Source organism: Gouania willdenowi, chromosome 15, assembly GCF_900634775.1.
Source record: "Gouania willdenowi chromosome 15, fGouWil2.1, whole genome shotgun sequence".
NCBI lineage: Eukaryota > Metazoa > Chordata > Actinopteri > Blenniiformes > Gobiesocidae > Gouania > Gouania willdenowi.
Window position 1 is genome coordinate 26,241,681 of NC_041058.1, and position 25,541 is coordinate 26,267,221.

The 25,541-nt window shown below is 37.4% G+C and overlaps 1 protein-coding gene across 1 annotated transcript; it reads right to left on the reverse strand.

Annotated features, from left to right (window-relative positions):
• Nucleotides 1-11,108: 11,108 nt before the first annotated feature.
• LOC114476977 (coiled-coil domain-containing protein 106-like) lies at nucleotides 11,109-13,276 on the reverse strand. Its single transcript, XM_028469001.1, has 4 exons — nucleotides 13,225-13,276; nucleotides 12,514-12,654; nucleotides 11,712-11,957; nucleotides 11,109-11,425 (listed from the first exon to the last, which is right to left on the reverse strand). Exons 1-4 carry the CDS (start codon nucleotides 13,274-13,276, stop codon nucleotides 11,109-11,111), a joined length of 756 nt encoding a protein of 251 aa, XP_028324802.1.
• Nucleotides 13,277-25,541: the final 12,265 nt, after the last annotated feature.

Below are 25,541 nucleotides of genomic sequence, written 5' to 3' on the forward strand. Positions count from 1 at the left end.
GCCTTTGTTACTTTGGTCCCAGCTCTCTGCAGGTCATTCACTAGGTCCCAACGTGTGGTTCTGGGATTTTTGTTCACCATTCTTGTGAATATTTTGATCCCACGTGGAGAGATCTTGTGTGGAGCCCCAGATAGAGGGAAATTATCAGTGGTCTTGTATGTCTTCCAGTTTCTAATAATTGCTCCCACAGTTGATTTCTGGCCATAGTGGAGTTTGGAGTTTGACTGCTTGAGGTTGTATTTTATACTGATAACTAGTTTAAACAGGTGCCATTAATACAGGAAACAAGTAGAGGACAGAGAAGCCTCTTAAATAAGAAGTTACAGGTCTGTGAGAGCCAGATGCTTGTTTGTAGGTGACCAAATACTTATTTTACTGAGGGATTTACCTATTAATTCTTTAAGAATTTTGTCATTTTGTCTCTTATCGTTGCGGTATACCTATGATAAACATTACAGGCCTCTCTCAGATTTATAAACCAAGCAAATTACTGTCATCATACTCTTAACCTTTTTTTTTCTTCTTTTTTTTTATGAGGAAGTCCCTTGAGATGAATCTTCTTTTCGAAATTGTATCTATAGGTTTAAAAAAATAAAAAAAATACAGTACTGATATTTTTGTAATAATTAATGCAAGCTACAAAAACTATGGAAGTCACCTGGGAGCCGAAATCTTCTACTGTTTTTGAAAAAGAGAAAGACATATTGTATGTTAGCAGAATGTCTATAGCAGTGCTTTAAAATAGGACCTGTTGTAAGTGTTTGTGAAGCTCATCTCATCAACACCTGTTTTTCCTGTCGTCTAATCCAGGGGTGTCAAACTCATTTTAGTTCAGGGACCAAATAAGCACTTTGATCTCAAATGGGCCACAGATTTTATGCAGGAATGAGTAATTTCCACATTATTGTTCCATGATTTGCACTTCTACGTATACATAAAATACTAAATATGTAAGAATATAGAACATATCCAGGCAACAAGTGATAAATATCAGTCCAAACAGGATTTTACTTTAAATTGAATAGATTTTGTGACTAATTTTGATTTAATTAAGGGAAATATGTCATAATTTGAGAAAAATTTAAGGATTTTGTAAGAATTTTGATTTATACATTAAAAATGACTGCAATCATGCAATATAAGCACTGGGAAAACTGTAATTCCCTGCACATATTGTTGAGTTTCATTTACACAGTGATTCTTATTTTCTCTGTCATTTTAATTTTCTCCTGCAGGCCGAATTGGATGCTCAAACGGGCTGGATTTGGCCCCCGGGCCATGCATTTGACACATGTGGTCTAATCTATTAAAACTGTCTGACATAGCAAGATACCATTATTATCATTCTTGTAATCAATCACTTTTTAAGCCACCTTAAAATGAGAAGAAAATGTAAAATGCCATTTAAAAAGAATGAGATTGCAAAAAAAGAATTAAAGATTAAAGATTTAGAATATAAAAAAATGAGTGAAAAAGTAATTAAGATGCCTAAAAATAATCAGCAGGATGGCCCTGCCACTTTTCTACAACTCTCTTTTTTCATTTCACACCATGATAGTTTGATCTTCACCACTGTAACCCAGACTTCCTAACAAGTAAACTCTGGTCTCTGACAAGCTGTAAGCCCCTTAGGCTCAGCTGCCATCAATGTGTCTGAAATATGCTTGGCTGCATTGAAAAAAAAAGAAAAGAAAAGAAAAGTTGTGAGAAGTAACAAAACACAAACCGAATCTTACAGAGCATAAAAGGCTCTGGCACAGTTTTGCTTTTCCTGGGGATACAAATAACTTCAATGGTTTGTCAGGAAAAAAGAAAAGATGTGAAAGAAAAAAAATCCCTCGTACTGCAGCTTCTTTCCTGCATCGTCTATTTCTAGGGATGAAGGTGAGAGCTGAAAGCAGGACAGAGCGTTAGATCTTGGTTTTAGATTCATAAGGTTAGCGGGACAACTCTTTACTGCAACATTACACACACAGTATGTACAATGGGCTTCTGCACATTCAACAGGTTAGCATTTCTGTTACGGTTGCAGCCAATCAAACAGCTGGAACATCTATCTTTCATATGTGCATTTGTGTTGTGTGCACAGCCTGGAACGTTTTCAACCAGTTTTTAGCAGATTACATCATCACAACAGTACTGAATCCATTGAGAAACTATAGTCCTACTAAATTAAATATTTAACCATTCAATTTTAAGAAGGCCTGAGTCAAACAGTTATGAAGAAAAAATCCACACGTGTACAGTATCAGTTTACACTGTTTTCTCAGTCAGATTCTATTTACATTTAAATCACATTTAAAAGGATGCAATATTCTTGTTCTTGTTCTCCTTCTTGTTCTTGTTAGGCCCGAGCGCCACAAGCTGGCAAAGGGCCTCTTGCTCCCGTAGTGGCCCACTACGAGGGAAGGGGCGGAGTCAATGCGAACGCCACGTGCCCATCAGTGACCAGGGACTCTTGTCATGTTGTAGGCATGCCCCTGTGCTTTCTAAAAATGTATAGTTCATGGTACTGAAAAAGGGGGAAACATTGTTATTGGGTTGGATTATTCTTTCTTTCTTTCTTTCTTTCTTTCTTTCTTTCTTTCTTTCTTTCTTTCTTTCTTTCTTTCTTTCTTTCTTTCTTTCCCGGTGTCGGAACCAACTCTCCTACTTTTCTGAACCATTATGTAGAGTCTCAAAAATTCAAACAAAATTCAATTGCGCGCTTCTCTAATTTCTGGCTATTTACGATTTTGAAAATGCAAAAATTTGATGCGCCAGCGCCCCCAAGTATGCCAAAAATGCATTACAAGATAGGAATTATCAAAAAAAAGAATTCATCGTAGAATCATGAAAATTGACACAGACGTAGACCATGACAAGACGAGTAAAAAATATTAATAAGGAATTCACAGGAAGTCCACAATTTTGAATTGAAAATTGAAAATTGCAAAATTACTAGTTTCGCTCACGTATTTTAACCCTAGGGTGTTTCACCGACGGGGTTCAAAATCGCTGGAGATCATCTAGAGAAGTGGGTCACCGAAAGTGATCCATGGATTTTTGATAAGTTTTACGGTGTTTGTAGGGCGGAGTCATGAATTTTGGGCAAAAATGACAAACTATTACATTTTTGGAAAATGCTCCCATTTGCACATACAAACTCCGATTCGCATCAAATGTAAAGGTGGCGCGGCAAAGGCGAGGGCCGTTTATAACTGCCTCTTCTTCTTCTTCTTCTTTTTACAGTTACATATTTGCTTCATTTTTCTTTTACAACTTGTACTAATCAAGTAATGACAACATGTAATAAGTTTTGAGTTTGTAAATGAAATCAGTTACCTAAATCATTTTAGTTATTTATGCTGTCACACACAGATACACTGACTCAAGTGCAAATGTATGGATATTTTGCTTAAAACATTTACAAAATAAGTAAGTAATTGGAGATGGCCCCGAGAAATTTGAGGTAAAGGTGTAACCAGGTTAACGCTGGAAACTCTCCATAATTTCCATGCTGCTTAGAAAAAGGTAAACTGTTGGATGAGTGAAAACTTCCTTCAACTAAACCATCACCAGATGGAGGTGATTGTCTTTGGTAACAGGGAAAAGAGGACTGCTGTCAGTGAGTACCTTGAGTCTCAATTTCTAAAAGCTAAAGACCAAGTCTGAATTCATAGCGTTCTCACAGACTCAGATCTGACATTCAGCAGTCAGATTAAATCAATCAAAAAAAAAAAAGATATTTATTTATTGTCCGTTCTTCTGTTTCAAAACCAGATTAAAAATAAAATAAATGGTGTGGTTAAACAAAAACAGATTCTGTTGATCCAATAGGATTTATTTCAGCTGGTCTACCACATAATTTCAAGTTTTCTGGTAATGCTGCTGTTTTCAAGCTTATGTTTTGTTTTGCAGTGTCACATTCCAAGCAGTATCTAAATAAAGTGGTGACTGACTATCCACTGTGTTGCTTGAGTGAGGAAACAATGGATGTTAGAAAAATTACCATTAGAGACTTTTTACAATAATAAATACACAGCTTTTGTTAGGGCAGTAAAAATAACATTTCTCACATTTTAATAGCTAGTGCTGTCAACGGCAGCCGTCAATACACTAAAGAGTTGATCACAAGAAACAAGGACCACAAGTCGATACACAACACCAACTCCAAACACTCGCTGCCATTGACATAAAAATATGTCAAATGTGTTTTTTGACACAGGTTGATCGGAAACACTCTGGCGGAAGTCCCTCATGAATATCAGAGCTGTAGTGTGATGTAGTGACCAACTGGTGCAATGTAGGTGGCAGCAGTGCACCTTTGGGTGAGAGATCAGCCATGATAAACACCATCAATGGGGAGGGACAAATCAGGGACAAGACAGAATATGGTGCTAACAGAGAAGATGGTGAAGCTCCCAGCAGCTCATAGCAGCGCACACTCAACTAGAGCATGTGTGGAACTAACTGGACTATTGAGAGTGTTGGAATCGTGAAACAAAACGATCAACAAATCGGGGCAAGCGGTGTGTGACACATGTCCAGGAGGAGGAGGAAGTTGCGTGTGTGTGAACTGACGTGGGAGAGACTTGGATGACGGCCCAAATACAGTAAGAAAACCATTCAACTCTGACCTAGAAAGCAAAATAATAATAATTTTGGTATCAAAAGCCCCGTCTCAGTGTTGTTTTGTAGTTTTATAGACGGAAACCAATGTTGAGGTGTCCCTAAAGCAAAAAAAAAAAAAAAAAAAATAGCTTCAGAGTCACTGACAGAATTTCTCAGAAAAAGGCTGTTTTGTCAGCTTTTTGTCACAAACTGGCGATTTGTGTGAAAATTGCCTCCATTTAACTGCTGTGGGTCTTCATTCAAAATGCTCGAAAATGGGCAACGGCAGGCCAAAACAGACCCTCTACCACCTAAATTGCATTAACGGCATACAGTAGTGGCTCCGTTGGCTTCATCTCTCAGCCGCAGCTAGACAACCTGCTTTTGCAGTATAGTCAGAGACCTGCAGCCTTTGAGGAAAGTGGAAAGCCCAGCTTTCATAAACTTAATGAAGGGGTTGCAGCCATCAAAAAAGGTGCCATCAAGAAAAAAATTACAGACACTGCTAAACGAAAAATTTGAAAAAAACTGTATTTGAACTTAAGACTGAACTCTCTGAGGGTAATGCTGTGTGCACAATTTTTTCGATTATTATTTTAGTTATTTAAGTGCACTGTGATCAGTGACAGCTCTTTGTCAGTCACGGTATTTTCCCTCACTGGACAGAAAGTAGGACCTTGGACTCTGACTGACTCTTTTTAAGTTTGTTTTTGTTTTTTGTTGTTTTGTTTAGGTTTTTATTTGTTCATTTGGGCTGAATATTGCACCTTTATGACCCAAGTTGTAGAACTTTTCTTTTTCTTTTGCAAACAAGTCAGGAAAAAATTGTGTTTAAATGTTTTGCACTTTCAATATTGCACTTTGTGGTCTTTAGTTTCCTACCTCAGCCTGGTTCATTCCTCAGTTTGTGTTAGTACAACTGGACATAGTTGTTAAAAGTATACTGAAATTCAGAAATGTTTTTGTGTTAATATTTCCTCAATAAAAAAATAAAAAAAAACATTCAAGCAGCAAGTTTTTCCTCATGTTTTTGAGAATATGCTATTCTCACAGCAACATGCTGGGAAAAAGAAAAAGAACAATGAACTAGTTCATTTTTGGTACTGTGAATTTAGTTCAAAATTTTGAATTATGAACTATTAACTGAACTAATTTTAAAATTTGTGAACTGAACTTTGAATTGGTTCATGTAGAAATTGAACTTTCCCAACACAGCACTCAACCATATGCAAACAGGAGCGGGGGTCTAAATGCTAACATGCATCGATGGGACCTGTGTCTATGGCAACCCAAAACAGACATTACATTACATTAGCAGTATCAGGACTTCACACATCTGTCTTGAGACATGATGAGACTTGGCTGCATGGGCAATGAAACATTGGTTAGTTTGTTTCAGGAGCCTTACAAAGGGAAGAGAAAATACAAATTCACTTTTGAATAGTGGTATAAAACTTTACATGTATGCAGTGGTAGTAAACCCTCTTACCAGTTCAAGCCCATGAACAATGTGTATAACTAAAGAAAACTGGGGATCTGAGGGAAAGGACAGGACAGTGTTTCACCATACCCTTCATAGAAGTCACTTTTTCACACTTTGGTAATTAAATTGTTTTTGAAAGGAAATATTGATGCACTTAGGAAGCTCTAATCAATCAAGAAAATCAAAATCAATCACTTCTCATGAATTCTCAGTCGTTCACAAACAAGCTGATCATAACCTCTTACCAGGACCAACTGATTTGTTCATTTCGAAAAATAATGTGTTGTAATTTGATGTCATGTACTCAATAAACCCTAATTTCCTTTTTATTTTCTTATTGATTTAATCAGTCGCTCAGTTTGTAATACAAGACAGCTGACGAGGAATGATAAAGTTGAATGAAAACAACTTATTTGTTGAGTCACTTCGATCAATAACTAACCAAAGGCTTTCAATATGTGAGTGCACATTCATATTTCTCATCTTTTTATATTACCATTTGTGTGCAATGTTGTCTAAAAGACTTGAATGAGAATTACACAATGATTTCAAGTGAAAACGCAAACGTTTTGGCTGTCCGTTTACACGGCAACACCGTTTTAGTGCCTCAGCCTCACTTTCTGAAATATAACTGAACTTCTCCAACAAAGTGTTTATTTACTTCACCATCACTTGGAAAAGCGGAGATATATTTCATGCCTGCACCAAATTCTGACTACAATCACAGTGCTGCACTCCTACTTAGAGCTTTATATATAGTATTTGCCCGCACAGCGAATGAATGGTCAGGTGATATGTTTTGATTAGCGAGATGCACAAATGGATGCTGAGGGGGTGAATGAATGACTGTCCTCTGGTACATGAATAAATTATGTTAAAAAATGCAGAAACGACTCGTTCTTGACTCATTGTGGAGGTGTGCGCTGTCACTGCTGTAGAGAACAGCTCTCTCGGCTGTGAGTGTTACTGTGTTCACTGTGCACGGATTTGAATAGTGACGGGCAGTAATTGGTTCAGGCTTAAAGAGTAACTATGATTGATTGATCCTAGTCCAACTTTTAACATTTTAGTAAAAGCTTTTTAATTTCACGTATTTAGTTGTAAAATGTCAGAGTGACTGCCCTCTAAGGGTTGAACGCCGGCTATTACAATTTAATTTTGCTATTGGCCGAGACATATTATAAGGTGTCATTTGTGCCATTGTTGGGGCCAATTAAAATTTTCAATTACATTTACAATTTAAATTACCCAGTGACTGCCATTTTTTTCCCATTACATTTAAATTACAATAATGTTATTATCCTCAGAAAGTATATTACAATTATGTTCTCAATTACTAAACTTAAATGACAATTAATCACAATCACTTAGCCTGAAATAATTAACCTAATGAAGGTTAACCTTCCTCTTGTGCAAGTAAGGGGTCTTAAATCAGCTGTAAAATACATTAAAAACAAATATCTATCATCTAACTTATTTCCTATCTGTTGTTTACCTTGTTAGGCTTCCTAATCAATGAAAATATAGGTTTTATTATTTATGGTGTGGGGGCGTCTGAGCCTTTTTTGTGTCTGTAGACCCCTACATTTATATTATTTTAAAATGGTAAAATGTGGGAAAGGTTGATAAGAAACATATCTTAATAATTGTTGACTACATACGTGTAGAACTGTACATAGAACTGTATCATGGTTCTCCAGTTATGTGATAAATTAAAATTGACAATTTTTATAGAATTTTCATGACAATTATAATTAATTACATTAATATTTACACCATAATTGTAATTAATTATAACTTACGCAAATACAATTATAATTGACCCAAACCCTGGTGACATGTCAGCAGAAATCAGGGTTTTAGTTACTTTTTAAAGAGAGATCAGCTTTATTAGGGTTTGGGCTGTCACTCGCCTAGCTCAGCACATTTAGTTGCTGTGACGGAGCAGCACACACACACACACACACACACACACACACACACACACGCACACGCACACGCACACGCACACGCACACGCACACACACACGCACACACACACACACACACACAAACACGTCACACACATTCTCTTTCTCCCCTCCAGGGGTGCACACTTGACTGTTCTAGGCTTCACCTGCTGCACAAACATTCACACATTCACACACACGGAAACTCTTACCTGTGACATGACGTCTCTGAGCAGCTGACGGACAAAACGGGGCGGAGTTAACTAAGGGATTATGTAAGGCAGTAGCGCAGGGTGGGAGATCATGTGATCAGGAGTTGCTTTGTCTTAATTGTTTTTACATTTATATGGGGATTAATTTAGGATGTGATTTGAAAAATGCATTTGTTTATTAGAAAATCGGTTATCATTTGAAAAGGATGTGAATATTGTTTTTGTTTGTATTCCTTAATAATTGTTTTTGGTTTAATTTAAACCACACCCATGGGAGGGGCTAACCTGTTAAAAGCAGTGTAGGAAGCTGCATAGAGGGCAGTCTTTCTCTGGAGGTGCATGTGGGAGCAATGTACCTGGACATTTCTGAAAGCCTCTCAGCTGGAAGTAGAGCAGGGACCAGGTTGTGTTTTTTTTTTTTTTTTTTCTCTTGATGTAAATATTTGTGTTCCACTGTAAATATTGAGCACCGGCACCATTTTTGGAAAAATAAATGAAAGTCGACTTGCCATTTGGATGGTCGTGGTTCTTCTTTTTGAACGAAAATCGAACCCCGCCACAGTTGCCTTGTGTATGAAATGCGATATGAAATAAAATAATATATTAATTTGCCCTGCCTTGTCTAAGCTCTACTCTTACTTGTTGTCCGAGGAAGGCACTTATTTTGGCTCATTGCAAAACTACACCACCATCTATTGGCCTGGCATGTATATTATATTTTTTTTCTAAATGTTTCCTGTGGTCTCATGTAAACCAGAGCTGCCAATCCTCACACTTTGAGTGTGACAGTCACGCAATTTGACGCATTCTCACATCACACGCTAGACTTAACATTTGTATATTTTTATTAGCGCATTGAGGTGACTTTGTTGTAAATTGCACTATACAAATAAAATACATATAAGAATGTCAGTATGTGTAAGTCAGTGTTAAAGGTTTGGTTTCCTCAGATATAAGAACTGGATACTTAATTTCATCAGTATCATTGAGTCAGCATTATTTTCTAAAAAAGTAACTGTTTAGAGCAGATTAATTTCATGAGAAGGCAGTGGCCTGTATTTCAAACTAAATATAGCCACAACATTGTCTGAAACATTAGGAATGTATAGGTTAATAATAATAATGATTATTATACAGTCAAGATGGGTCTGTAGTAGATTCATCAATCCAGTTTAGATACAATTATTGTAAATGCTCACTCTAATACGACTTAAAGCTGCAAACATTTTTATTATATTAATAATGAGGAGGTTTTTTTCTTTTATTTCTTAAAAAGCATTTTTACTAAGATGCACACTAATAAATTGCTCATGGTGTTTGTTTGCCTGTTGCATGTCATTTATGACAACGCATTACAGTATTAATGTACGCCAAAGCAGTGAAGTCCCTGCTGTTAGACTCAATTTATGTATGAATGCAAAGTGGGTGAGAGACTGACCACACATGCAATATGAAATGTTGAATTAGTGAGAGGATAAGGAGAATATTATTCCTCAATGAAAGTTAATACTGCAGCCTAGTGATATTTCACATAATTGTATTTGTTGAGAGTTTAGATTTTACTTGCAATAAATAGATATACAGTAGGAGGCCCAGGGAAAATGTCTTGTGTTTGTTATATCAATTTTACACAAACTGTTATTTATATTGAGATGAAGGCTGGTAATGATGCCATCACTCAGTGCATCCAGTCAGCGCAGGAGTGTGGGTTGTATCAAGAAATGGTCTATACTTTTTTGTGCAGCAGAAAGTGCTTCATGAAGTACTTCAAACTAAGAACTGGGGGAGGGAATGTGAAGTCTGTTTTTTTAAAGAAGACAACACACAAATCTGAATAAATTTAGAAGTAACACAATATTGGAATGAGAACGTCATATAGAGTTTCAGCATATGAAACAGCAGATGAAGTCAATAAAAAATTGAAAGATATAAAACAAGAAATAAATGAATAAATTTTTGTTTTCTTTTTTAAATCAATTACAAATATTGGTAACACTTTATAATAACTATCCGTTATAAGTAGTTATTAAATCATTAATAAACTGTTAGTTAATGAGTTGTAAATTGCTTGTTGAGTATTTGCTAACAGTTTGTTAAGGATTTATAACTGTGCCTTGTAGATAGTTAATAGATAACTTACAAGCTGTTAGTTAACAATTTATAAATTATATGTTAACTGTATGTTAATGATTTACAACTATACTTTATAAATTAGTAATAGATCATGAATTAGCCATTAGTAAACTACTTACTAATGACTTGTTAAGTGTCAGTTAAAACTTTATATACATTATTGGGACGTTATTCTAAAGTTGCAACTATTCCTCATTTACTAACAGCTAGTTAATGAGGAATAGTTGCAACTTTAGAATAACGTCCCAATAACATATATAAGCTAATTACTAATACTAAAATGATGTATTGCTCACACTTTACACCTCTGTTATTAATAGTTTGTTAACCATTTGCTAATAACAATGAAACTTTGTACAACAGCAAATGGATGGAACAAGTTCAAGGTACAGAAATCTGATGTGATATTTAAAATAGCACATTTTTTAACCTCAGCCTTGTCACACCCATAGGCTTTTCTGCTGCTGTATTTTACCAAAGAAACACCACAGGTGAAATTGTTATTGATAACATTGTTGTGTTTAATGTTTTCAAACCACAAATTAAATACAACACAAACTAAGCCATTGCATGGCAGAACAGCAGTATACAACAGTATGGATTATCCAGACATAAAAACAAAACACAATAACAAGATATGTCTTAGCACAACTTAGACCCTCAATACTTAGTGAACCAGGCCTTCACCCGAGCTACAAACAAACTGCTCTATGGCACCATGCTACAGTGACATCAGACCTAAGCTTTCTTAGACAGAGGAATCAGTTTCCCCTTTTTCTTTTGATGTTCAACATCCCTTAAAAGATTTGGATCATTCATTAACACTTCCAGACATTTTTTTGCAAAGTCCTGCAGTCGTTGCTGTGGGGTATGAGCAAACAACAACTCTTTGTATTTCTCCGGGGCCACAACAGCCAGCTCACATATTGGGGCATTGGTGGCGACGGTGTTTCGGTCAACACCAACTTTTCTATATGCCGCACTCAGCTTTCTTTCTTTCTTGTATGCCTTAAGGACTTTCTGGTATCTCTTGACGACCTCCTTAGGATGACGTGCTGAAAAAAATAGAAATATAGTTAAGTATAATAAACACAACACAAGGAAACACACACGCAGATACAAATTGTTTGAAAAAAAATAATGATTACATGGACACGGAGCAATTGGACGGTCCAAGATAATATATCCACCAGGAAGTACATTTTGGAAAATTGTACTTCCTCCTGTCTGTGAATAGTGTGTATCTATATATATACACACGTATATATGTACACTCTATGTACATGCCTGACACACATGAGGGAAGAAGCCTAATTGCATCCCTCCTCTCTTTGCATTTACCTCTTTGTTTTCCATGCTGCTCCTTTTTCCTCCCTTTTTTCTTCCTCTTATCTTTTTTTTTGTGACTCTGGTGGTGGTGCTTTTTTTTCTTCTTGCGTCTTTTCTTTGATTTCTTGTCCGAATCAGAGGAATCAGTAGAGGAGGAGCTTGATGAAGAGGAGTTGGATGGGCTGGAGGATGAAGCGAAAGAAGATGCATCAGGAGACGAGGTGGCCGAGGAAGATGTGTCAATTGTCCCGCTGTCATCTGCATCTACAACAAAATAGAAAGTACAATACAAAACAGAATGTATTACTCAGAATGGTGATACAAGTCAACTCACAAACATTATTATCAATAGCTTTTGCCATTTATCAAATGTTAATTGGCGAATGGACTCTGCTTGTATAGCACCTTTCTCGTCGTTGCAGCACCCAAAGCACTTTTACATTATATATTTCATTCATACAATAATGGCACAACAGTGGGGGCAATTTGGACTTAAATGACTTGCCCAAGGACACATCGACATGTGTAATGGAGGAGCTGGGAATCCAACTACCAATTTTCCAACTCTACCTCCTGATCCACAGCCACCCCAATGTGTCTGCTTTTGTCAATCAATGCTACAGATATTATCTTCCAGGTATAAATTGTACATGTGTATTGTTTGAGTAATAACACACTCATGCAGATGAAGTTCTTGTCACTGTCAAATGTCGGCCATCCTTCCACTCAGTTGTATATATATTTTACAAAACACCCAAACATCACTGTCAGGTGAGCAAACGTGTTTTTCTCAGAAAACCTTAGGTCTACTTACTTTTGCCAAGTTGTTGGAGGAGGGAGTATCTCTCCTTGGTCAGGTCACTTGTTTTTTCTGTAGCAGTGTGCTTCTTCTTCTTAAGGAGATGGTTCTTCTTAACATTTAAAAATGCTGTTGGAGCGAGAGTTGCCTCAGTATCTGAATGATATGATAGAGAATAAAAAAAAAACTGATTATAAACCAGGTGAAGGTAAAATAAAATAAGCAACAGGCTCTACTCTCTAAATATTACTAATATTATTCATCCTCATTGTAAAAACACAGTTACCAATTGTTCAATTTTTTTTCTGTACTGTTATCTTGAACAACATCTATTATTTATTTATTGTTTTTTTCTTTTTCTTTTTATTGTATATTTTATTATTGCCTTATTTTTTTTCTCTTCTGTATTTAGATTTATTGTTTGCTTGCTTTTTTTTGTCTTTGGCAGCTGTAACATGTGAATTCACTCACGGTGGGATAAAATAAAGGATAATCTAAGAGTCAACATACAGTAATTGTTTAACTTTAATTCATCACCAGCAAATGTAGATATATTAATGGACACATAAATCTTCTATTTTTGGCAAGCACGTAAACATGTGCGCACGCACAAAAATTATTCACTCAGCAATGTATCAAACTAGTTTAATTATGTAGAACAATTATCAACCCGTATTATCCTAAGCAGACATTTTTAATGAAAAGATAACACACAATCTTGCTTACCGTCGTCATTGTCGTCCATGTGCACAGCGTGGTCCACAGGTGTAGTTTTCATTGTGCTATTACCCGCTGTTGACTTCTTTCTCTTTCTCCCAAAAGTACCTGGATTCATTTCGGTTTTTTGCGCATCGCCACTGCCGCTGGGAACACTGGTGTCTGATGTTTTATAAGACCGTGTATTCATTTTGTCTATTCAGTGCTAACGTGGGCTGCGGTAACGATTAGCATCTGGCTATTCATCCAAAAACAAACTTGCTGAGTGATCGAAGGGTGGGCGTGTCTGTCTAGGTTGTCGAGGCCGGATGGCTCCTCCTCCAACACGTAAATCCAATTGTGATTGGTTTGTTTCACCCCCTTGTCGCCCATGGCCCATGATACAATTCAAACATGTAATCTGGCGGGAGTCAGTCACAGAAACTCGGGAAGGTTGTGTGAGGTGTGTGAAAAGGATAAGAAAATAGGTTGCAATCCTAATCAAACGTCATATAGTAATAATGCCTGGTTTAGCCACTGAGCTAAGAGAGCTTGTTGAAAGCAGAACTAAGTCTAAAAGAAGACACAGGAAAATGATCAAATGGCTGCAGGAGAAAAAGCTTCTAAGAAGACGGATGCGATGCCAAAAATGCAAACACAAGATGAAATTAAAGGAATCCGTTTGTGTGGACTACTACGCATGGTAAGTTTTTTTTTTTTTTTTATTGGATGAAATGACAACGTAATGTAGGTATTTTGGTCGAGAATTAAAATGAAAATAAAATCTATTTAATTGTAAAGAGTGCCCAATATATCATAATTCGTGTTTAAATATTTATTTCTAGAAGTGCACTGCACTACATGTCAAAACGTTGTGAGGTTATAGATCTGCTTTTTACAGTATTTTGCTATTTTTTAAAAAAAAAAATGTTATTAAAATAATTTTAATACATTTTATGGGGGTTCCTGGCACAACATATTTTCAGATGGGGTCCCCGGCCAAATACACATTAGTTTGGGGGTCCTTGACATGAAAATGTTATAAAATCACTGCTTTAGCTACTACCCTGGCCTGTGTCATTCTTATTTTTATTTGTATTTACCTTCTTCAGGGTTTGCAAACACAACAACCACAGAGGGAAGAAACTGAAAAGGTCGATTAGACACAAATCTTTATTCAGCAAGTCAAAGGTCTCCCTCTTCAACTGGATGCGCTTTGTGTACAGGTACGCTATGGGATCGCTATATGATTGTATTCTGTCTATGATGATATACTGTCTAACTATGTTGTCATAAACAATAACTGGTGACTATGTAGTAAATTGTGATTGTAATATTATGGAACATCTCTTGACTCATGATGATAACATAGGTGCTTGGAGTTGTTTAACTTTTGTGATTTATTTGCTATAAGGTGTAATTTTTGGCTTGAATTCCTAACGGTTTAATTTCGGAAATGTGTTTATTTGCTGTTACTCATGGGATGCTGTGTGGTTCAGCATTAGGCCTGATTGAGTAACATGAGTATCTGACCCTGCCTCTTGAAGCTCGATGACTATTGGCTCTCTTAATCTAGTGGCTCTGGCTGTTAACATTAGAAATAGGATTTTACAAATATTCTACAGTATTATTAGTACCAAATGTATTGACCATAGACCGCAAAAAAACATTGTCACAGCAAATCCCACAAAACATATTTCCAATCATTATTGTTATTTTTGTCTTACACATTAGTGGACAATTTTCATATCCTAGGTTGCAGTAGTTGCACATTTTATGTATCAAACCAAAACTATCAAAATAACTCTGGTATATTATACACTTTTTCTATCAGATTTGCACAAGGCCTGCGTCTACGTCAAGTGGACATGATCAGTGATGACATTTCTGGAAGCTCAGCAACCCTGTCCAAGATGGCCCAAAAGCTGCGAGATGTGTGTACTACTGCGATGGACAGATATCAACAAGCCAGAGGCCAGTACATTGGGGGACAGCAGCAGTTTGTCACCATTGATGAGAGCCACTTCAGGCACAAAAGAAAGGCAGGCACTTTTATTGAAATAGCAATGCAAATTACCAATGAATGACAGTACGGACGGGGACGAATGGCTGGTGGCTGGAAGAGGAAGAAGTGGGTGTTTGGGATGCTCGGTGTGAACATGAGAGAGAGAAGACATGCAAAGCCTGTTCTTCGCTTAGTTGAGAGAAGAAGAAGGAGAGATCTGGTGCCACTTATAGCTCACCATGTTAAAGTGGGATCTACAATAATAAGTGATGAGTGGCGGGCTTATAGAAATGCTCTACCTCAGCTTGGTTACACCCATTTCACTGTCAATCACAGTGTGTCCTATGTTGATGCCCAAACAGGTGCACATACTCAACATATAGAGAGGGCCTGGAGAACAGTCAAGGAAAATGTGTGGAGACTCAGGGGGAATCGTACAGAGGAGTTACTGGTAGAACATCTCAAAGTTATTGAATGGCATGAGTGGCTTGCCCGTAAGCATCGCAAAGGGCCATTAGGACGGATAATCCATGACATTGCTGTGATGTTTGGACATTAAATGTCCCTTTAAAATTCTATTACCCCAGTGTTTAGCACAAAAAGTACTATATTGTTTTATACTGTTGTATACTGCTGTTCTGCCATGCAATGGCTTAGTTTGTGTTGTATTTAATTTGTGGTTTGAAAACATTAAACACAACAATGTTATCAATAACAATTTCACCTGTGGTGTTTCTTTGGTAAAATACAGCAGCAGAAAAGCCTATGGGTGTGACAAGGCTGAGGTTAAAAAATGTGCTATTTTAAATATCACATCAGATTTCTGTACCTTGAACTTGTTCCATCCATTTGCTGTTGTACAAAGTTTCATTGTTATTAGCAAATGGTTAACAAACTATTAATAACAGAGGTGTAAAGTGTGAGCAATACATCATTTTAGTATTAGTAATTAGCTTATATATGTTATTGGGACGTTATTCTAAAGTTGCAACTATTCCTCATTAACTAGCTGTTAGTAAATGAGGAATAGTTGCAACTTTAGAATAACGTCCCAATAATGTATATAAAGTTTTAACTGACACTTAACAAGTCATTAGTAAGTAGTTTACTAATGGCTAATTCATGATCTATTACTAATTTATAAAGTATAGTTGTAAATCATTAACATACAGTTAACATGTAATTTATAAATTGTTAACTAACAGCTTGTAAGTTATCTATTAACTATCTACAAGGCACAGTTATAAATCCTTAACAAACTGTTAGCAAATACTCAACAAGCAATTTACAACTCATTAACTAACAGTTTATTAATGATTTAATAACTACTTATAACGGATAGTTATTATAAAGTGTTACCCAAATATTTCCCTACAAAACACTACTTATGTAATAAATGTTATTTATTGTGTTGTGAAAACTTATGATCAAAAAAATATTAATATTGTTTATTTTTTCAATTGCCTCAGATGACATAGGCTTTTAAAGAGGAAGAATAGATGTTCCCTCTCTTCTGTCTCACTTTGGTTGCTTGTCTCTCTGGCTCAGTGAGTAAGTGAAGGTGTCCAAAAGCTGTGCATTAGTTAAAGGGAATGGAAAGTTTACTCAAATAAAGATACATGGGTATAGGGAAACTTTGGCTGTGGTGACAGAGGGCTTTTCTTTTAATCAAGGCTGATTCCAGCTCTTAACCTCTTCAACCAAAACAGACCCGCCCGTGGGGGCAGCTCCAGCTTCCGTGACTCTCACGGGTCTAAATGTTGTAAAGAATAAATGAAAACACACATTCCATACATCTCCGTAATCCTAAGAAACCCAGCTAAGACTGTAACCAACCCATATTCTGAACAAAAGACCACAGCACACAAACCAGGCCATTATGTTCAAAAAGGGAAAAGTCAACAACTCGGCAAACTCTACATTTTTCCACTGCTGTGAGTCACAAGATAAACACAGAGCTCTATAACAAGAGCCTACATGAAACTACAGGCCAAGCTAAATCTACTGATATTCAGGTCTTGTATGTTACATACCAAAACAAAGCCATAAAATCTGAAAATACAAAGCAGAAATAGTCCACAATGATGACAAATAGTGTTTTAACTTTGTTGTTTTTCATCAAAAGTTACTCCAATGTGCATAAAACTCCATATTTTGATAAATCCAAACTGTGTTGTCAGATAGATACCACCATTACAGATACGCAGCCATGTCTCAGTCAAGGAATCCGTCCAATGAGCGCATAGCATAAAATGGCCGGCCCCTCCTTTATCCAGCTCTGATTGGCCAGGGCTAAAGCCCGGTCCCATGGTGTTTAATATCACCAATTTCTACAGGTTCTGACCTTTACAACGCTGTGTCAAGCATTCTGATTGGTCTGAGCATTGCTGAATTAGACCCTTGCGTAACAGCATCAAATAGTGGAACGAGAAATAGCATTACGCATGGCACAGCAGAAACCTGGATAAAAATGGATATGTGTCAAGCATAAGACTAACAATGATTGGAATCAATTTGACTGACATATTACAGTTACACTTTTTTGTACAAAAACATGTGTATCTTTGGCCTATTGTTTTTTATTATCACCAAACTTGCTGCAGTTGATGTCCATACATTAGTTCAATCATTTCTGCCTTTGTAAATCTCTAGGTTTTTTTGAGCGGACTACAGATTTCTGTATTCAAAACTTGATTCATTGTCACCTAGTATCATATATTTCCAAAATTTCACATCATCTGTAACCACTAAGGGTCCTACTTCCATTAAAACAAAAAATAACCATGTAGAAGCTTAGAAAAACGTTATTAGTTATGGATATGGGATTTTTGGAGAAAAGTGGATGGGGCTTAAGAGGTTTTTAAGGGCAGATTTACTAAAGGTTCGCGACTGTAAAAATGTGTGCAAACGTCACTACACGAGCTGATAAACGGTGCAAACCCCACTGTCAAGCGTGCATAGTGGGCGGACATAATGCATTTAGTACCTTTGCCTTGATGAATATGCAATGTGGGCGGATAAGCTATGGGGCGCATTAATGCAAATACATTATTTCTAGTACGCGCTGTCAGATTTATCTAACTAGGAGATGTTTGTGGTGCCCGTTTTTGTGCATAAACTTTGTACGTCCCTCAGGCAGGTGGTAAATATATCACAGCTTTACGTACAGAGATGCGGCTGCAGTGAATATTGCCAAAAGACCCAGTGGAAACAATATGAATGTTTAATGCTCCAATGAATGTTTCTGGTATCAAAAGTAATTTATATGAAATAATCAAAATAAAACAATGGTCTATACTGACAGCCAAAAAGCAGTACAAACTTTGTGTGAGGTACAGAGACGGAGCTGACGCTACGGTGCTATGCTTTCTTCCTTAAGCCTAAAAACGCTACGTGACGCAGACTGCAAGAGTCTGTTACAAACGGACCAAATAAATGCTTTTTTTGGTCGACACCACTATTTTTCAACTGTTTGAAGAGGGATGTGAGTGTTGTTTCTGCAATGGATCAAGTAGAACAGAGAACCCAGGCAGCCAACAAGTGCCAGTGTTTTATTTCCTTTCATTGCTGCCCAACACAGCCACAACCCTCTAGCACAGGGGTGCACACACTTTTTCGGCTCGTGAGCTACTTCTACCATAGACAGCTGTTCACGATCTACTGTGTTGGTGGGGGGGTTATAATTAAAAAGTAATTACATTTTAATATGTACTCTATTACTATTATATAATTATTACTATTTCAATTATCAAATATGTATCTAATAATTGTATAATGTGTGAGTAAATATGTTTGTATAGCGCATTTCATACACAAGAGAATTCAATGTGCTTTGCATGATTAAAAAGTGCAACAGAAAAAAATAACAGTTTAAAAATCAATAAGAACATTAAATCATCAGTAAAAACATTCAAAACATACCTACACAGTAGAGCAAAAGAAACGCCTTTAACTTGGATTAAAAACAGTTTTTTTCACTTCTTTGTATTAAAATACAAAAATAATATTGAAACAGTAACACTTAAAAACTGAGTTTAAATAAAATACATTAAAAAAAAATACAATGAAGAAAAATATTTTGAAAATGCAAAGACACCAAACACAGTTGCTCACTTCATTAAGACCCCCAATAAAAACAAAACCACATTTAGCGGTGCCAGTCAGTAGCACACAGAGCATTTCAGTATTTGTAGCTCACTTTGTTCTTTAGAAGAACATTAGATGATGCTGATAAAAGTATATCCAACTGCAGCTGCGGGTACAGAAGAGCGACGCCCCCTACAAATCAGCACCTTACAAACCACACCCACGCAAGCAATTTTTCAATGCGCTGAGCCATTAAAAAACGCCTACATGTGGCCGGTGAAGCAATTTTTCAATGTAACCTTGAATTTGGCCAGGAAGTGGACGCGGTAGTGGTTAGTGGGTAGTGGCAATCATGTCAACATGATCAGTTATGTCACTAATCACTTTTACATTATTGTTTATGTTACACACATTGTGGTTGGTGCGAATATTGAGACATTCTATATACACCCCCCGGCAATAATCTCAAACGCCGCCTATGCTTGCAGACAGCCATTGGTTCAGTTATCTGGATTCTTTGTTGCCAGTTGCTCGTGTTGCTCAGATATCCTTTCCTAAAATATGCAGGCTTGAGGTAACCCAGTTTCAAGTCCATTGTAGGAGTAACTTTAGCAACTGGCAACAATTCTTTGCAGTACACAATAGGTTGGAAGGCTCATGAACTCAGATATTCTCTCTGAATAATAACTGAGATTAAATCTTCTTAATAGGACTTCTTGACATAAGTCTGGAAATTCTTTAGCCTCAGCCGTGTTTTGTGAAAACAAACAAGGAAAATAGTTGATTTCTTTTTTTCGTAGGTTCATGTTGAGCCTCATGTTTTATAATTGATGTAGTGATCATTGTAGGGAAACACTATACTAAAGTGTCGTGAAAATACCACATCCTCCTCATAGTGAAACTCATCCAAACTTCCAGCATGGTGAGGGATCACCCTCAAACAGAATACATTTCCTCAGCTATCAAGATATCATATCTGCTTTTATAGGATTTTAGACCCGTATCAGTACAAGCTGATGAAACCCCCTGGAGAATTCACTTTGCTGAGCTTCATCTGCTCAATGAAAATTTCATCAGCTGGAGTTTTTCTAGGCCAAGATGGGACAAGTCTGAGCAGAGCTGCTGCTCCTGCTCTCCGCCTGCACCATGGAAACACATTAAACAATGCACAGGTGATGAACACTCAAATGACAGCTATCACTACAGTAGAGCGGTTACCAGTCTCTGATTTTGTGGAAATACCATTGTGTCATTCCATATATCCTTAAATAATCCTGGTACCAGCTAAAGGATATACATTAAAAAATGATTTGACACCTAATAAACCCCTGTAATAAACTGCAGATTTAGCACACAGTAATTATACTATTGTTGCAAATTCCAGTGTATAAGGTTTCTAAGAATGTCAATGTCATATCAGGATAACATCATTAAAATTCCAAAACCCTGTGATCTGAGGTGTCTTCCTTGGTGCAGGTTATTAGTGCTGCTCTGAGAATGTTTGCCTGATTAATTATCAACTACATTTGCTCATTGCACAACCTGAAACTGTTCCCATCTCCTACAATCCTTCATCAAATTAAGACCACACATCATCAGGGTCTTTAATTTCCAATTTCAACATTTTCAGTGATTTTTATTTTTAGAAATAAAGTACATTGACATTTTAAGTCAATGTTCAAATTATTATCATTTTGCGCTACAGAGCAAAAACTAACCTGTTTTTGTTTTGTTTTGTTTTTCAAATTCAGATTGAAATTTTAACTTGAAAGGTGCTGACTGGGTTGTGTTCAATTTACAGCCACTGATGTTAACTTGCTCTACAAACAACACACATTTGTAAATATTCAGACATCCTTATGAATTATAGTCAGAAACTGTAAGAACATACTCCAACACCTCCTAAAGTATTGATTGCAGATCACATTTGCATTTTTCATTGTATATTTTATTGTATATTTGCTGTCATTTGTATTCTTTTAGGGTGACAATTAAGATTATTTCCAGGGATTACAGATGAAAAATAACCTCTTGGCTAAATCTGGTACATTTTCTGTATTGACATAAATGTACACTGTCCTTGTTAAATAAACCAATAAATAAATAAATAAATAAATAAAGATAGTATCAATCACTAAATCAATCACAATTCAAAAGGAAGAAAAAAATACACTGTCATTATGTCATTAGCATGAATAAGGTGTCATGAAGGCTATCATTAAGTGTCGTTCGCTAATACATGACACTTTTGGAGCTATGTTGCCATTTTTTGGTTTGGTGGAGGAATCTAGTGGGGTTAGGTTTACTGATAGACCGATACATCGGCCGGCCGATATTATTGGCCAATTTTTGCGTTTTTTACATGCATCAGCATCGGCCGATGTGGGCTGCTTCATTCGCCGATCCGCATTGTTTACAGAAAGCAGAAATATTTGTACTTGTTCTTGTTCTACATCACCTGTTTTTGATATTTGTAAAATCATTTTTACTTGTTGTCGTTCTATCTCACCTTTGTTGAAGTCACACTGTGTAACTTTTGGCCACTAGGAGCACTAGACTAACTTTCACATCAAGCTCCCCTAGTGGTCACAAGCGCTACAGCACTGTAGCAAAAATCAACAAACAGTCAGTCGGGCTAGCCTTCCTTGTCTTGTAGATAGTATGCAGACAGTAGTTGACCTGTAACTTTGGCATAAGGATTGGCTCTAAGGGCTGGGTCAGTCGGGCTGGGATGCAAAGCAGGGCTGGCCCGGAGGGGCAGCCGCCGCCGCCCTCCTCTCCCTGCCACCGGAAGCCCAGCACTCGGCCCTCCTCGCCACATTGGTGGCGCTCCTCCCCACTCCCTGGCCTCGTCGCTGTTGTCGGCCCCCTTCGCCGGGGATTGGCACCGCAGCTGGAGATATCCGCTTGAAAAGCCCGCCGCACTTACAGCCGCTGCCAGCCGCCGAGACCCGGATGACGCCCCACGCACACCTCTCTTTACAGCCAAAAGAGCACAATATGGTAGTTTTGTGTAGGGTAATGACTTGAGCTGCGGCTGGAGGAGGGGGCCGACAAATGTCGGCTCAAGAAAATCAGCAGTCCAAATCGGTCATCAGCTGAGGCTGATGGGAAAAAAATCGACTCTATAAAATTGGTCTATCCCTCTTTAGTCGGGTTAAGGTTAGGGGTTAGGGGTTAGGGGTTAGGGTTACAAATCACGCTTAACGACAGCTTTCTTAACACCTTATTCATGCTGATGACATGCCATGTCATAATAATGACAGCATAATGTCAGCCTTATTTATAAAACGTTGACTAAAGTGTTACCAAAAAAGGTTGTAAAACACAACTGTGTTCATAAGGTTGGAGCGTTGTGCAGCATGGGGTCTAAAATGGCACCCATAATGGTGATGATACCAGTCAGTCCAGAAAGCCGATATTTTATCCCACTTCCTTTCTGATGCAGCAGCCAATGGGTAGACAGTTTTTTTTTCTTCACACTGAGCGCTGTCCTCGATGATTCAGATGTCTGACAAAACATTTTATGGCAATTACTTGACACAAGGGCATGTGGGGTCACTGAATAGTTTGATGAATACAAAAACAACATCAGTCTTCACCTGTTTTGAAAGATTTTAGATGGAAATTCTGAACGTGAATATTAATGTTAGAGAGAAAAATTGTCATAACTAAATTACAAAGACTGCTTTGTATGTCAGAACAGATTGATGGCTAAAGCTGCTTTCACATACTGATAGTCAGAGATTTATATTTGAAACACCTTGGTTTGTTTTGTGTTAACGATGTACTTTTTGGAATCACTCCAAGCTGCTCAGAACATCTGATGCAGTAGCATGAGCTGTTTGTCGAGTAGAGCGTTCTCAGGGAGGGAAAAAGGCTGCAATCAATTAATTCCCTTCCACCTGCTCCACATCTGTTCACGTGCCATTTTCCAACTCTCTAAGTCAGGGGTGCCCAAACGTTTTGGGCTCCCAAGCTACTTTTACCACGGACAGCTCTTTTTTGGGGGGTTATAATTGTAAATAATCTGTTTAATATTTCAGCTATTACAATTATTAAATTATTATTAAATATTTGTATAATATCAAAATACTATGATATTGAAGCAGTAACACTTAAAAACTGAGTTAGATTGAAATGTATTTAAAAATGTAAATACAATCAAAAAATTTTTTTTTTTAAATAAATTTGTAAAATATACTCAGTAAAAATTTAACATTTCCATTTCATCATGGCAGAACCAAAACTGTGTGCAAGTGTGATCCTCTGCAGTTTGTTCATCTCAGATCATCTCACAGTTCTCTTTTGGCATAATTATATGCACATTATATAATTCCACAAAAGCTCACTTCATAAAGACCCAGGTTAAAGAATCAAATCTTTGCATTGAATCAGAACGTTAACACAAATCTTGTGAGTTCTCTGAAAGGCTGATGTTCATATAACGGAGAAGTAAAGTCAGGAAAAGTCGGATAGCTGAATGAAACAAAGAAAAATACATAACTGCGTGATGGTGATGGACTACATGGCTTATTACGGGGTTAAAGAGCATGTGAGTGTGCGGGGGATGAAACCACAATAAAAAAGCACTTTTAGCGATGCCAGTCAGTATCACACAGAGCGTTTCATATGTGTAGCTCATTTCATTCTTTAGTAGAACTTCCATTGCTTCCACACACGGATGTTGTCTAACGATGCTGCTGACAAATGTGCCCATCTGTGAGCGTCTTCGGGCTGGAGGAGGGTCTTCTTCTACTTAATATTAGAGGTTGTAAATAAACAAATGAGTGTGCTAGCGCCCCCTGGAATCGTCGTTCTCATTCATTTATGAAGTCTTGCAGCCCACGAGTGCGATCGACACAAACTGCCTCCGTGATCGACCGATTGTTTGCGATCGACGCGTTGTTATTGTTTTCTTATCTTTTCATGTCTGTATATGTTGTCAAAGGTTAACACTGTAAGAAGTGCAATCTTTTTGCAACATCTATGCATGTTTTGTTTTTCCAAAAAAAAAAAGTAATAATATATTTATCATTTTTGATTAGTTGTGACAGTCACGATCCCACCCCAGGTATGGGTAAACCAAACTTTTTAGTCAGAGAAAAATGTAAAAAGGGAGGGCAGCGTTACACCCCATTGAGGAGGGAAAATACAAGGGAAACGGAGTTTGGGAGGACAACAGCAAGTATTGAGAATGATTTTTTAGTAATATTATTATTACTAGTAAATTAGTATTATTGTTTTATATGTATGTATGGTCTGGTGGAACATCCCACTCCTCAGACACTTTGAAGACTGAAGTGAACAGAGGGGGTGAGTGTGTACTTACAGGTGTGACACAACCATTTATTGCTTATGTCACAGCATAAGTTATCCCGAAGTCCCCGACATGCCTTTGCATTCACTGCAGATGTGCATAGACAAGCCGCTACTGGAAGCCATTGCACATGAGGGCACAGTCCACGTCAAACCAGCTCCTTATCATAACAACTGCCCACAGACCCACCTCCCACCACCATCCCAGTGACCAGCCATCTGCCAGCACCACTACACTACCCCCAGAAGGCACACAGACATGATCCAACCTCAGCCACTGCCAGCATTGCAATCACGCCTTCTAATGTCCCACCCTAACTACCTCGACCTGTTCTTCTTCCCCACACCTCTCATTTTACTTTTTTACTCAAATAAAGTCCCACCTTAGCGTGGGATGGTGATGGTCACAACTGAAATTTTTACAAAAATAAAATACAGAAATCTTGTAAAAATATTGCAGTACGTGTTAGTCTTAGATATCATATGACAAGGGAAAAAACAAATCATGTCAGAATTTTAATGTGTGAATGGCTGTTTTATTGGTTCTGTATTTTATTGTTGCTGCACTGGTGCTCTCTCTGTAAATGAAGTTCCTAACGGATTAATAAAGTATATTTGAATTTGAATTTGAAACAAACTTTGAAATATAGGATGATCAATCTTTTAACCCACAACCGACTTATCCACACAACTAACTTGGAGCTAGCACGTGTTTTGGCTCTTCATTTTGTTTCTACCAACATAGCTCCAGCTCTCAGAGCTAAAAACGAGAGCTGTGCTAGCCCCTACTAGCTGCTGGGCCAGGGGACAGCTCCAAAGTGGGCGAGAGCTAGGCGGGGTTATTGACAGTCCTGCAAAAACTAAAAGCAGCCATTTTTTTAAGAACGTGGCTATCCGTACGGTTGCCGTATCAATATACCGACATCCTATCCATACG